Source organism: Paramacrobiotus metropolitanus, unplaced genomic scaffold (genome assembly GCF_019649055.1).
Source record: "Paramacrobiotus metropolitanus isolate TYO unplaced genomic scaffold, Prichtersi_v1.0 Parri_scaffold0000104, whole genome shotgun sequence".
Lineage (NCBI taxonomy): Eukaryota > Metazoa > Tardigrada > Eutardigrada > Parachela > Macrobiotidae > Paramacrobiotus > Paramacrobiotus metropolitanus.
The window spans coordinates 608,719-622,885 of record NW_026570324.1 but is presented as its reverse complement, the minus strand read 5'-3'; the positions used below and the strand labels follow the sequence as shown (position 1 = coordinate 622,885).

The window sequence follows — 14,167 nt, the reverse complement described above, 5'->3', positions numbered from 1 at the left end:
TTTCATAGCACTAGGAGTGACTTTCACATCTGCCGGATTACAAATACAACTGGAATGCTCACCAGTTGGATAAGCATTATCAAATGTACAGTCGGTACAACAATTCAAAACATGAGCCGCAACCAGTCTACAGAAAAACACAGCCATTTCCGGTTACATACAGGTACCACTGTACCAAGATCTAGCGGAACTATGCAGAAAAACAGAAAACCCTGACAAATTAACTGCTGCTCAGGTGTTGTGAAGGGTCTTCTCCCGATGCCGGGATTCGTTGTGTTTTGTCAGCGAAATCTGCCGCACAAAACCCAGCTGACATTCCTCGCATTTATACTTGAAATCCGCGAAGGCTGTCCGCTTCCGCGGATCGACATAGTTCGGGTAGGGATTTTCGGGAAGACCGGCCGCTCTTCTTTCCGCACGGACCCTGTCATACTTCTTCCTGGCGTCGCCGGTATGCACCCACCGTATGTGCATCGCCAAGCCTTGTTTATCGACAAACATCTTGTCGCATTGATTGCAGTGCACGCGCTCTTTCGGCTTTCCCAAATGCACGTAAAGCCGATGGTAATACCAGCTTCCATACTTTTCGAACTGCTTCCCACAAAACTCACACGTACGTGATTTACAGCTGCTTGTCGGCGCTCGCCTCACGGACCTTTTCTTCGTGCCGTCCGTGTGGCACGTCGCCATATGCTCGTCCAGCTTGTCTTGCCCCACACACGTTGTCTGACAAACAATGCACGTCTTCCGCCGCGTCGTATCGTGGCACGTCTGATAATGCACGTTGACTAATGTATAACTGGGCAAGATCTTATCACACATCGAACAGGGATATTCGCCGTTGACGCAGTGCTCCACAACATGGGTGCCAAGCAGATACGAACTCTGAAACACTTTGGCGCAGCACCAACACTGGAACCCTTTATGCTTGACCTTGGTGTGAAAATCTGGCTTCCCGCGACGACTGAACCGCTCTCCACACTCCGGACACTGATGCTTCCAGGTCCCCGTGATTCGCTGCATCACATCGGGGTGTTTTTCGGAGATATGACCGCGCATGCCGACGACATTCTGCCCACAGATCAGACAGGGCCGCGAGTCTCTCTTCCCTAGACGGTGCTCTGACGTGTGCTGCACCAACTCCGCGAAACTCGCTCCGTGGAACGAGCAGACGGGACAACCACGTCGCGGATCGTCTTGCAGTTCGTTCGGCTCACTGTGCCCCAGTGTGTGCAGATCGAGCAGCTCAAAGCTCGCGAAGAACTGACTGCATTTAACGCAGTAGCAGGAGAATTTTTGCGTCTCCCGCATATGTTCGACGGCGCGTTCCACCATCGCCGGAGATACTGCCAAAGCGGAATCGGCCACTGCCGCCATATCCGCGTGTGTTAGGGACTCGGTTTGGTGACAGTCTCGGACATGAATGCACAGCTGGTCATATTTTTCAAAGAATTTATCACAAACCAGGCAAGGAAACAAAATTGTCCATCTGATGCGTTGTGATGTGTTCGTCGAAAGCCAACCACCCCCGGGGTCCACGGTATCCGCAGTACACACACTGCCAACCTTTGTGAGCCGCCCACACGTGCGAGTTCAGATCGAAATTCTCGGCGAATTTCTCCCGGCATTCCGGACACTGGAACGCCCATGCTTCCGTGATCAGCTTCATCGCTTCAGGATGGTTTCTGTACATATATATGCGTGCCCCGGTCCGTGCAGCGACACCGCAGAGTAAGCACGGATAATGTTTGAGTTTTGCCGGCAGAGCATGCTGCGAAGTGTGATCGACGAGAGCGGCGAAACTAGTCGCCAGAAACGGGCATTCGGAGCAGCGGCGCTGCTGCTGATTAGTGTGGTCTGAATTATGCTCAAAGCTGTGCACATCCAGAAGCTTCTTACTGGGAAACACGACTCGGCATTCGGAGCAGCGGTAATTTAAAAATCCCGTTCGGCACATAAATTCCAGAGCGGCCGCTTGACTGGCTGCATCGGGCACGATCGCCGCTGCGCGGTGAACCTGCAAGGGTCCTTCGATCTGAACACTAAACAAGGAAAAATGCGACGCACCAGTGTGCTTACAAGCTTGAAATGGTGGCTCACTGTCGAGCGGTTTTTGAACTTCCGGTAACAGATGAAACATGCATCATCCACAGCTTGAATGTCTTCATCGGTGTGCTTCGTATCCAGATGGTCAGGCAGATTCTCCACTCGTTCGCCGCAGACCAAACACACTCCGGTTTTGTGCAATCCAAGATGGGCTTTGGATTTTAAACTGTCCATTCTCTCCATCAATGTGTCGGACATATTAACGGGACATTGTTGTAATGCAGCTTCGGTGTCCTGGCTCGCTCCATAGTTGTCACTTAGCGCTTTCAGTTCGCACTTTTCTTCCTCTGTAAACAGGAACAATTAAATAATCAACCAAGTGATCGCAAAACCCTGAATTGTAAAATGAGACTTCTGAACATTCTCGCGGCACGAATATCCGCATAATTTCAATGTTTCAATGCTTGGCTAAAAACGCGGGCGTCTATTAGAACTGGCCGGATGCTAAGAATCGGAAGTCTCAGAAACAAATGAATTTACTGTATGTATTCCCACAATCCAGAAAATCTCAACAGAATCTTCCTATAATTTTGGACTATAAATACCGAGTGATTCGAAAGTCGAAACGTAAAAATGTTTGATTGTACTGTACCTATTCCATGGTTGCTCTCATAACCACACTCCAAGCTAACTTCCGGTCCAAATGCAACGTCCGAAAGTTCGTCCGACAGTCCACAAATAACACCTGGCGCATCCTCTGGCAAATTCTCAACGGGATCATCATCAGGCGGCAAGAAATTGGGCATATCCATGGATTCGTCAGATCGCTTTATGCGCTTTTGCGCACTGACATCTGTGGTATATCAACAACTTGCCGTCACATAACAAATCCGATGAAATGCTAACCGTTCTGTTCAGAACCTCATACACAGCGCTACCTAAATCATATAAATCTACATATGGAGAAACACGATGTGTCCTTACGGCGAAGCCTTTATTTCTAAAAGGGCATCGTGGGGGAGCAGTATAAAAATTGATACTGTATACTGTATAGGACAAGAAACAACACTTCCATAACCGCAGAAAATTGTTTCCAACCCGTACCTGAGTTCATGAACGCCGGACCGGTATGGTTCTCTTTATCTGTGACGAGAACACCGTTCTCCACAGATGCAGACCGCGGTCTATAGTCACCATGTCTTCGACGTCGTTTCTTAACGTTCCGCACCGAATCCGGATGCGGTTCGTCACTTGCGCCCGTCGCAGTGCACTGCACTAAACTGGGCTGAAGGTGTGGTCCCACGAGTAGGAAGAAAATGGACGAAGAATCTGGACTATCACTGAGAGCGATATGATTATCATCCACTATCTCCCAGTCGGTCTGTGGAGCATTTTGCCAAACGGGACAACCGATCGCTCGGGAATAAGTCAGGGAGTAGGCCACCTTCAGTTCCGCGCCCGGCGGAATTTGTTTCGTCGTAACGAATATCACGTGCGTTTGCGTAGGGGAGACCGCATTCGGAGCTGACAGCGGTAAAGACGCTTCTGGCACCTACAAAGTCACTGCTGTGGAGTTTCTTTCATTTGTTTTCAAATAGCAGACCAAAATTTGCCATGACTATGTGAAGCCAAAAGATTTGGCAAATAAATTCATTCTACAGAACACGAACTGAATATCTTCAAAACAACACTGGACATATATATATAATTCTTTATATATTTCTTTGTATATTTAAACAGCTTCAGTATATTTTGTTAACTTAGCTGGGAAGTCGATGAAATAGAGAATCATCTCAATTAAGACGTAATATTTGATTTCTGACAAACGCAAAAATGTTAAGCGTAAAGTATTCCGCAAAAAAATAGCAAAGTAAACTCTTCAGTCAAAATTTAGAGAAAACTGTCGTTACAACATGAACTGTAAAAATAACATGTAGAAGTTCAAATTCACACCGGAAAAACTGTCTGTTACTATAAAATTAATTTCGTGATTGCCGAAAATTTCCAGAAGCCAAAATGCCGAACACTGAACTGAATATTTGCTGTACTCTTACTTCGTATGCAGCTAAATTCTGCTTTGCCGGAGATTCTGCAAATCGGACGAATTTCATCCAGTTGGACGTCTGATCCGACTCCAGCTGGAAATAACGCAGTCCCTGTTGGATGCATTTCCGCAGGCAAATGCAGCATTCACCGGTTCCTTTGCACTTAGCACGCCGATTAATGGCCCGAAAACTGTCAGGGGCGGAATGGTTTCTCTGGCGTAAACGGCTTTATCTGCAAAAAATACTTTAAAGTTTTGCACGCAACAAATTCTAGTTTACACTGAAATTTCTGTGCAGTATCGAATTTCCCCGTATGTATCCAAATACAACTGCAATTAGTTTTATTCTGCACGGTCATTCGCCAACGTTGGAATATAAATAATCACTGGAATCTCATCCGTTTTGGGAGGTCATGTATGTACTCGCTCTTTGTACGGTATTTTCGAACCGTATACAAATAAATGTAGTATGCCATAAAAGTTTTATACTAACGTTATTCTATTACTATCTTGCTTTTATGATATTAGACTAACGAATAGAAACCAAATTCTAAAGTTTTAAAAGCCAGATTTTTTTAATTTTAGGTACTTGCATTCGCAAAAAAAACCCTATGGTTAGAGCCTTAGAGGTTACACTACTTCGATTTAAAAACAAATATTAATAACTATCAATACAGACAATATTAGTAATATATTAATAATCTGCCTGTCGCTGATATATATTAATAATCTGCCTAATAACCATTCTCACCAGCCTGGCCATGCTGAGGTACATCGAAATACAAAATCTGCGGGAGACTGGCCACGGAATACGGGAACACAGGTGCGTCTCGAACGCGTCTGGCATGGGGAAAACAGGGAAGATCTGTCCATTTCTGACACTGCTTGCAAACTGAAAAACGCAGCGAAGTAAAACATCTTATATCTTATGCTTGCAAATAATAAATGTATTATGATAGAAAACAACTACATAATACAACTCCAAGTAATTCACAACTGCGAAAAATTGCTTTTTAGTACGTAATAAATTACCAAATTGCAAAAATAATCAAGCAATTTTAAATTTGCAATATATCTCAGAAAAAAACTTGGGAATCGAAAATATCTAGCTACACTGCAACAGTGAGGTTTCAGTTAAAACTTAAAAGCAGCTGATAATTATATACAAAACCTTACAAATTTGCTCCAAGGGTTCGCAGCGCTGCGAAGAATGCATTGATGAGAATTCCAGACAGTCGATAACGTCAGACAATGTGAATTTTATCGAGTCAAGACAGGTTACAATGCAAATAAAACAACTTAACGAATTCCGAACCGTTGTCCCAAGCTTCGGAACAATTTATCAGATTCAAAATCTCTAACGTAGATATATGCCGGGTCGCCATAAGGAGTTCTTTTAAAGTCTTCTCTAGACAACTTCGTCTAGAGTAACCCTTTTGTGTTTTTCGATTTCTTCTTGGGAATTTTTGTGGATAAATAGTGAGCCCTGCCATTTCTGGTTCGAACCAGATTGGCAGGGACAAGTTGTTCATAGGAACTACAGATACACTCTCCAGTGTACGAACTGCCTTCGGTTCTCGCAGCATCTTTTCGTGACTTTTATTCCTCTCATTATTCCTTACTTACCTTCATACTGCTCGAGTCATACGTCGGAACCCATTCTTGCCTATCTAATGGAGTCGTCAGGACGCTGGAGCCTGTGCTGCGGGAGCGACTGCATGCGCTGTGAGGGGACATTCTGGGGCGTCTGAATGTTGTGCTTCGAGTGATCTGGGGGCTTGCCCTTATAACGCTTCGCGTTTGGCCCTTTTAACCAGTGATCTCGTCAGCGCGGCAATCGGTAAACCCCTAAATCCTGCTTTTATGGTAAATGCGCCCGAAGAACGTGGATCTGTGCTGTGGAGCCTTGTTGACTTCTGGAACTCTCACTGCGCGTTGGATCGTTTCATTTCATTGTTCATGTCGTTGGGGTATCGTGGAACGAACGTGGATCTCCCAGGCTCTGGATACGGATGGAGGAAGCGCGGATGTTTGCGGTCGGATTTTTCTGTTGTTACGCCCGAAGCAATCTGGGGGCTTGCCCTTACAACGCTCTGCGTTTGGCCCTTAACCAGCGAGCTCGTTGGTGTGGCACCTGTGGATTCTGGCTGCTTGTTTGTAGTTTTTTCTGTCGGTCTCTGTATTTGCTAGGTTCTCGAATGTCGTAAAATCATCTTAATCGTCAGTTGTTTTCGCTTATGTTGGTTTGAACATTTTCATGGTGTCTGAAATCTCTAAACACTGAAACAGATCCAAAAACACAGGCGATCCGATAGCTACGGCCTACGCAGTACGTAGTCGTGCGGTGTCATCCGAAAATACTTAATTACGAATCCAGCTGCTGCTAAAAAGCACAAGAATAGTAAATTCTACGAGGGAAGTATGAAGAACACCAAAAGTCTGAAACTAAGACGAATAATTATTGACTCCATAATATGATAATAATAACTTATTGAAAAACAAATCACAAAATTAATGTAAAACTATAACACACACTCAAATAGCTCCAAACTGCCATCCGGAGAAGGATACAAAATTGGCTTTGAACCAAGACAGCCGCCCTGAGGCGTCGACCGAGAGGCTACGAGTACAGTACACTACCACGGTGTAAAGGGTAGAACCTGGTGCTGAAAGTACTCGTAGCTGAAGTTAAGCTGTACAAAAATTCAGTACTTTTCGGCATGTTTTCGTCAAAGGCATCAAGTTGTAATTAAGAGCGCAAACGTGTGGCACGGCCTACAGCCTCAACCGCTTGGAGTATTTCAAAACGGATTGCACATTCTCTTATTAGTTTTTCATGCTCTCCATGCTCGTTATCGATTTGATATGAAATTATGGTTTTTGCATAAGTCGAATTATGAATATGAGTGAGCCTTATATAAGTCATAGCAGCAGTCGGAGTGAGTGCGATTGTAGGGCGCAGACAGACTGTCGTTACCGCGCTGCCTGCCTGGTCTCTATGTATACATGCCCGATTCAAACCACATTTCTACTACTTTACTCGAGTCAGATGTTTTTGGAATTTGGATAAACAAATTCCGAATTCAGAATCAGCGTAAAATTTTACCATGGCTTTCTGTCTGTAAAAAGTTTGTAGCCTTTAAGGATCGTCCGTAAATCACTGCCACACGTTTACAACTTGATGGCCGTTTTGCCCATTGTATTTCTTTTGTCTTTCGAGAAATGTTAACGAGGTGTGACGGCAAAAAAAGTACTGAATTTTTCGCCAGTTACTTTCAGCACCAGGTTCTACCCTTTACACCGTGACAGTACCATTGCGGAGGTTGATTATAATGATTATGCGTTCATACGGTATACCCACGATCAATAATTTGCTGTGTCCCGGCAATGATGATAAAAAAATTTCGGACACGGACACAGATGGCCGACACGGATGCTGTTGCGTGTGTGCCATGCTGCTGTGCCACAAAGCGTGCTGCGATTGCTTGAGCAGGTCGGCAAAACTCCTCGCCGCAAACGGGCATTCTGAGCATTTGCGTTGATGTTGATTCCGGTGGTCCGGATTATGCTCAAAGCTATGCTTATTCAGGAGCGTTTCGTTCGGAAACACGCCTGGACATATGGAACAACGGTAGTTGAGAAATCCGGTCTGGCACATAAAATCCATAGCGGCCGCTTGACTGGCTTTATCGGGCACGACAGACGTTTCGTTATGAACCTGCAAAACCGGTTCATAGCATACCGGAAACTATAAAAAATGCAGGTGTCCGTGTACCTACTATTCTGAGGTGCTGAAGCAACAGCGACCGACTTTCAAACTTCCTTTGGCAGAAGAAGCATACATCATCCAGAGCTTGAATATCCTCATCGGTGTGCATCGTCTCCAGATGGTCGGCCATATTCCGCGCTCGTTTCCCGCACACCAGACAAACTCCACTTGTCCGCAACCGAAGGTGGGCTTTCGATTTTTAAACGGTTCATTCTCTCCATCACTGTATCTGCCGCGTTGACTGGCCGTTTATCATCGACAGGTTCAATCGCTGGCGTCGATCGGCAACTTTCGATCGGTAAAACCGGCATTTCTCCGCCTGAAACACCAGATAACCGAATTAACTGATTTATTTTTGATTAACTGATTTATTTATTTTTTACGAGCTTATTCTTTAATACCGATTTATACTGCGACATAACAGTCAATCATTCCACTACAGCCATTACTGCACAATCAAGAATTAAAGAAACAACCAAAATCACAATTGTCAACAACTTTATTCTTTCCCGGCAAAGTTCCTAAAACCGCGGCCGCATTGCCTTTAATAATTGCAAGGCTAATGCGCTGCTTTAAAAACGCCGTGGATCTGCCTTCTCCGGATCTCTCCTTGATTTTCCGACCAAAAAAGCTGACCATTTCTCTGGCTCCTTCGCCGAGCACTCCGAGCGTTTCTACAGCAAAGGGTAAAACCAGAACTGATCGCCCAGATCTCGATAATTGTATCGTTTCCGGCATTCTGCTTGGTGTGCCGCTGCGCCCGCTGCCTTTGCAGACCGTTTAAGGTACGACTGTGCTAACGTGCCCGCAAAGGTGGCGTCCCATACCAGCTGCTTTCCCTCTCGAACCGGCACCAAGGTCAATCCGTCTGGACGCTTTCCATTGTCCCTGGATAACCCTACGGGCTCCAACTCGCAGGGAAAGCCCGCTGCTACGCATCCTCGTTCCAGTATATTGTTCAGTTCTGTGTGTTGGCTCCATCGACCTTTGCTGTACAGGCAGGATAATCCATGATGGCCATCGGGAGTTACCTGAAAGCCACATCCTGCGCATTCATGCGGTGCCACTACCGGCAAACCAAATCGTAATCCGATTGCAATTAGAACTTGTTCGTCATTCACCACCGTTCCCAAGCATGCTGCCGGTAGCGCGTGCAACCATGCCGCAGATTCTTTCTCAGACGCCGCTAATAGTGCTGCCATTTCCTGCGGCTTACCACTGGCCATTGCTTGTAGGCGTAGCTGCGAGTATGCACGTTCCACGACTGGCCAATCCCAGCTTTTCTGGTATTTCCTTAAATTTTCGGAGGGCAATTCGCACTGATACGTCCTAACCCACTTGTCCGTAGCCTGATCCAGACCCGATATTCGGTCGACTGGGAGCATTTCCAGGCACACTGGCAAAACCGAGGACGCTGAGGCGATAAACGCCGATAAAGCTAGCACCTCTGCTCGCCGCATTCCCAGGCCTCCCCGGCCGACCGGAAGAGTCATCTGTATCCAATTCTTGTCATCGATATGGGCATTGACAATGGAGGTAACCGCACCCCGCATTAAGTCGTCGAATTAACGCAGAACCAAGGGATGTTCGTAGCACTGGCTGCTGCGTTAGGGTATGCATTAATTTTGGCACGCTGAGACAGTTTCGGAGCAGATACAGAACTTGTTGGGATGGCAGCAGTTTTAGTCTTTTCACTAGTTTCTCTATCAGTTGAATTTTATTTTTCAAAAAGGATGGCACTGCGATCACGTTGACAGGTGCTCCCAATAGCGTTAGGTTTTCGCTCTCCAAAATCTCAAAATCTGGCCATTCCCAAACCAAACGATGCTTGGCGGCCGCTCGCTCTTCTTCATTTCCGTCGAAGAAGAAAGCTTCACATTTACTGTAGTTTAGCATAAGGCCAATCTTTCTCCCTTCTTCCTCTATTGTTCGGATATCTGCCATTACTTCTTCAATCAGTCCCGCCAGAGTTACGTCATCCAAAAAGCCGGCTTTAAACTGGCTTATTAACTTGCGTAGCAATGGAAATGTCCCCAGGCAGTATGCTAACGGTCCTCCTGGATCGCCCTGCTGTACGCCGCTTTCCGAAGCAATGACGGTATCCTGACAGGCCAGATGGGACACGGGTACGTAAGACTGGTCGAAGTAGGGATGATACACTGGTATGATCGACTGCACTGCTTCCAACACTGCGCTTCTACTGATCATATTGAAGGCGTTTTTGAAGTCAAGTTTGACCATCACACGCGTTCCTCCGTGGTCAGTTTCCAAGTAAGTTCGCGCTGCATGTACAACAGCCTCCGCGCCTCCTTTCGTGCCATATCCCAGTTGAATGGGGCGGAATAGTGCACCTAATTGTTCCTGACACCTTGCGCTAACAATTTTCGAAGCTACTCTGCGTAACACCTCACCAACTGCGATGGGGCGGATTCCTCCCGTAGGTTTTTTTAAAGGGATTAAATTAGCACCAAACAAAAATGGTCGCACTTCAGTTGGAACTTTGCCATTGAGTACAATGTCCATTAGACTCGTCATCGCCAGACACAGCTCACTTTCCACATCGTCCCGGCGATTCAACAAGTCTTTTAAGTGCTGCGGCTTCATTCCCGTGAACCCTCCCGCAGAGCCAGCAGGCATATTAAAAACGGCGTCCAGTAACTCAGTAGGAGAAACACGCGGTACTGCTGGTGGCACTGGGGCAAGAGTGGGAAAAATCTCATCGATCGACCGCTGGGGATGCTTATCTCTTAATGCAGCTACGGTTTCATCATTCATCTCCGCTATGGTTTCTTCGGAGGAAAGAAATTTCACAATATCCTTAGTCCGCCCATTTTGAAACATCTGAGCCACGCGTTAACGAAGCTGCTCTGTGTCATCCATTCTCTTTCCCTTGTTTCCCTGTGGCGCTTTGCGAGTTGAACGACGACTGGGGCGGTCGGTATCTGTATTGCCCTCTTCCATCGCATGGAAATTCTTTTTGACAATACTGCTCAGAGATTCCTTCCGAAGAGCTTTCGACTCGGGCAATGCCAGGGCGAACCTAGAAAAACTAAGCACTGCGGACCAGGACGCCACATCATTCTGCTGCACACAGCGACGGACTCTCTTCAAAAATTCCGCCGTACAAAGGTGCTTGGCTGCTTTGGGAATCCTAGCAGAGATCTTCACACGTGGTCCCGTTAGCAGTTCCTGAAGGCAAGTCACAGGTGGAGGTTGTTTGGGAGCGTTCTGCCCATCTTGACTGGCGACGTGGTCCTTGGAGGCTTTGAACCGCATGTCCAAAGAACCATCCTTCTTTCGTCGTAGCTGAGACTGGCCGCTTGTCGCCATGAGAATAAAATGAAAGAAAAAGCGGCAGTCCGTGTCCAGGAAGCAATGAGAACGAAACAGCGTGCGAGAAACTTACTGGGTCTTCGTTGGTGGTCGCTGGATGTCTGCGGGACAGCTGCCACCACACAGCCTCTGGCGAACCCCAGTCTACCAGACTCAGGTCCCGCAGCCACCCTCCATACTGAACGGCGGGAAATTTGCCATTCAGGGGCAATATTTATAAGCCCAATCAGATGCAGCAATCAAGGAAGATTAATTTAATCAAAATATTAATTTTATAGGAAGAAAAAATGTACTGCCCTACGAGTTTTCCGTACTTGTTAGGTTAGTCAGTGGTTGAGGAACAATTACAAACATGTCATAGAAACTATACGTAGGCGAACTATACGATTTATTTATTATTAACTGATTTTTTTTATTTATTTTTTTTGGCCTGACATATTTAATAATTTACAATGCAATGCGCCTCTGCGCGCCGAATTTTAAGCGTGAGTTCAAAGTTCAAACGAACGGCCTAGAAGCCGGCACAGCAGTTCTTTTTGAACGAGTGTTTAAAGGCATGAGGGGAGTTGCAATTGGTATTCCCGCTTGTGCGCATATTGTTTATTGTTTATTATACGGCAGGCAGGTAACCCATTAAAGGCTAGGATCGAAATCTAGCTGGGAATTTAAACCTGGCTAAATAACAGGCATCATAATGAAATTAGAGCAAAACCCATTAATACAAGAGAAGGATTAAGAAAAGGAAGGCAATCAAGTAATGATAACATGCTTCAGTGCATTACGAAAAACAGCGAGTGAACTGCTACTAAGAATGCCGTTGCCGGCCTCGGTTAGCTGGCTCATAACGTTGTTCAGCCTCCACCGTTCATATGTATACGCTTTTTCGCGCACCCTATAACTTTTTTTGCATTATACATGTATTATGACAATTTTTTTGCGACATGGGGATGTGTGCGTAAAATAACACAGACTGACGTAAAATCGCTTGTGCATGCAACATGCGGTTGGACGGTTCCATTGTTGTGCGTGGAAATACGATTTGAACAGGTTTGAACGATACGATACTATTTCAAAACGTTTGAATACAAGAAGGTGCAAGCAGTCCTATTATCGACCGACATTCTGCAAATTTTGCGGGGAAAAGAGAAAAAGCCAAAGATAATAATAATTATAGTTCGAGATAGATAATCGAGACTTCAAAGTAAATATCCGAGATATGGACGCAGCAAAGAACTTTTGAATTTTTTTAGCAGAGCATCACGGAGATGAATAAGCGAAATAATAAGTACAGTACATGTATAAATCTACAAACTTACAAATTAGCTCCAAGGTTTCACAGCGCGGTAGAGCAGTCATGGCTGTGGGTTCCAAGATAGTGCTGTCGGGAAACACTCTTATTTTGTCTCTCTCCGCACTCGCAGTACCAGTCAACAACGTTAACGGTAACGAAGTATTTCAAGTTAAGTATACGCTCGGTACTCGGTGCTCTCAAGTTAAGTATCAAGCACAATACAGGAAGTTGGAAACATAGCTGAATATCGTCGAAATAATCTTTATTCACCTTTGGTATAACGTACAATTAAACACTTTAAAACATCGCAAAAGTTTTTTACAACATTAAGATTTCATTAAACTTTTCCGCTCCTTCCATCGTCCCCATAACTGATGCCGCATTTCCCCGCTGTATCTCCAGCGATAATCTTTGACGTAAAAACTCATGGGAGCGCGCTTCGCCTGTGTGTTGTTTCAGTCGCTTGCCAAGTTCTTTAATAATCGCAATGGCCGACGGTCCCCATGGTCCCATTGTTTCGAAGGCGATTGGCGCAAAAATGTATCTGCCACTCAAATACAAATAGAATCTTGACTTTTTTCTTCTGCCTCCATTGCAATCGCACCTGCGTTGGCTGCTGATGAGTTAACGTGTGAAGGCGCGACAGTGTCCACGCAAGTAACGTCCCAAGCTAAACACATCCCTCTCTGCCAGGCGAAGGTTGTACAGCCATCGGGCCGCCGTTCGGACGTGTGCGACGTGCCACGTGGCTCCAACTTCGCCGGAATCCCAGCCGAGACACAAGATCGACAGACAATACTGTTCAGTGCTCCGTGACGTGGGTGTCTGCCAGCAGAAAACGCACAGGACAACCCATGATGCCCATATTTGTCGACATGCTTGTGACACTTCATACATTCGTGAGGCTCGCATATAGCAATTCCCAATCTCAGGCCCACGGAGATTTTTAAAGTGTCATCATCTAGGAGATTGCCAATGTGAGAGGAAGGCAGTGCATTTAGCCAAATGCCGGCTTCTGGTTTAGACTGTGCGAGAAGCCGCGCTTTGTTCACTTTATCGTCCCGGAAAACATCTAGCAGCGTGGATAAAGATACATTACAGAGAGGAATATCCCAGGCCTTCTGTTGTCTGCGGAAGTTTGGTTCTGGGAATTCCGGTTGGTTGGACTTCTGTTTCCACAGTTCGAGGGCTTCTGTAAATACGACGGGCGCACGAATTGGAAGCATTTTCGATACTAAATCGGATACGGAGTGAATCGAAGCCAAATAGGCTGGGAGTGCTAATTCCTCCGACCGACGTATGCCGATGCCGCCTCTGCTAACGGGAAGACTAGCCTGTCGCCAGCAAGGGTAGTCGTCGTGACTAGTACGTACGTTGCACAGCGTTTGGAAACAGGAGCGCAGCATCTCGTCTATTTCATATAACTTCAGCGGGTACCTCCAGGCGTTGCAGCATCTCAGCATGTAAACGACTTTCGGCGCGCCAAGGCAATGTTTGAGGAGATACAGTGCATGGTGACGCGGCAGAATTTGCAACCTTTCACATACGCTGACCAGTGTAGCTGCCTTTTCGGTAAGCGATGAGCCAATCGCGTCGTCCAGCACGGGGGCCCCGAGCAGTGTAAGAGTAGAACTGGACACAATGCGCAGCTGTGGATGTCGGGCAGCAAAATTATTAAGCACTT

At 46.1% G+C, this 14,167-nt stretch overlaps 2 protein-coding genes across 3 annotated transcripts; both read right to left on the bottom strand.

The window, feature by feature from the left end:
* Positions 1-25: 25 nt before the first annotated feature.
* Positions 26-1,377, bottom strand: LOC129597396 (zinc finger protein 26-like). Its single transcript, XM_055494916.1, has one exon. It carries the CDS (start codon positions 1,375-1,377, stop codon positions 232-234), a length of 1,146 nt encoding a protein of 381 aa, XP_055350891.1. The 3' UTR covers positions 26-231.
* A 79-nt stretch (positions 1,378-1,456) lies between these two features.
* On the bottom strand, positions 1,457-11,502 carry LOC129597395 (zinc finger protein 436-like). Of its 2 annotated transcripts, none has more exons than XM_055494914.1 (11): positions 11,266-11,502; positions 7,870-8,178; positions 7,403-7,808; positions 6,624-6,710; positions 5,267-6,473; positions 4,842-4,982; positions 4,101-4,323; positions 3,151-3,598; positions 2,699-2,899; positions 2,080-2,393; positions 1,457-2,017 (listed from the first exon to the last, which is right to left on the bottom strand). In XM_055494914.1, the coding sequence occupies exons 7-11, from the start codon at positions 4,155-4,157 to the stop codon at positions 1,457-1,459; spliced, it is 1,581 nt and encodes a 526-aa protein (XP_055350889.1). In that variant the 5' UTR covers positions 4,158-4,323; positions 4,842-4,982; positions 5,267-6,473; positions 6,624-6,710; positions 7,403-7,808; positions 7,870-8,178; positions 11,266-11,502. The 2 variants fall into 2 exon arrangements, with proteins under 2 accessions (XP_055350889.1, XP_055350890.1); XM_055494915.1 differs by lacking the exon at positions 11,266-11,502 and adding an exon at positions 10,271-10,795 and having other exon boundaries at positions 7,452-7,808.
* Positions 11,503-14,167: the final 2,665 nt, after the last annotated feature.

Bases quoted from the DNA above. Each gene is read 5' to 3' on its own strand.
- LOC129597396 (XM_055494916.1), bottom strand. From the start codon at position 1,377: ATGGCGGCAGTGGCCGATTCCGCTTTGGCAGTATCTCCGGCGATGGTG.
- LOC129597395 (XM_055494914.1), bottom strand. From the start codon at position 4,157: ATGAAATTCGTCCGATTTGCAGAATCTCCGGCAAAGCAGAATTTAGCT. The intron at 2,900-3,150 runs GTACGGGTTGGA...GATATACCACAG, and splicing joins TCCGGCGTTCATGAACTCAG to ATGTCAGTGCGCAAAAGCGC. The intron at 2,018-2,079 runs GTAAGCACACTG...GGACCCTTGCAG, and splicing joins TGAGCCACCATTTCAAGCTT to GTTCACCGCGCAGCGGCGAT.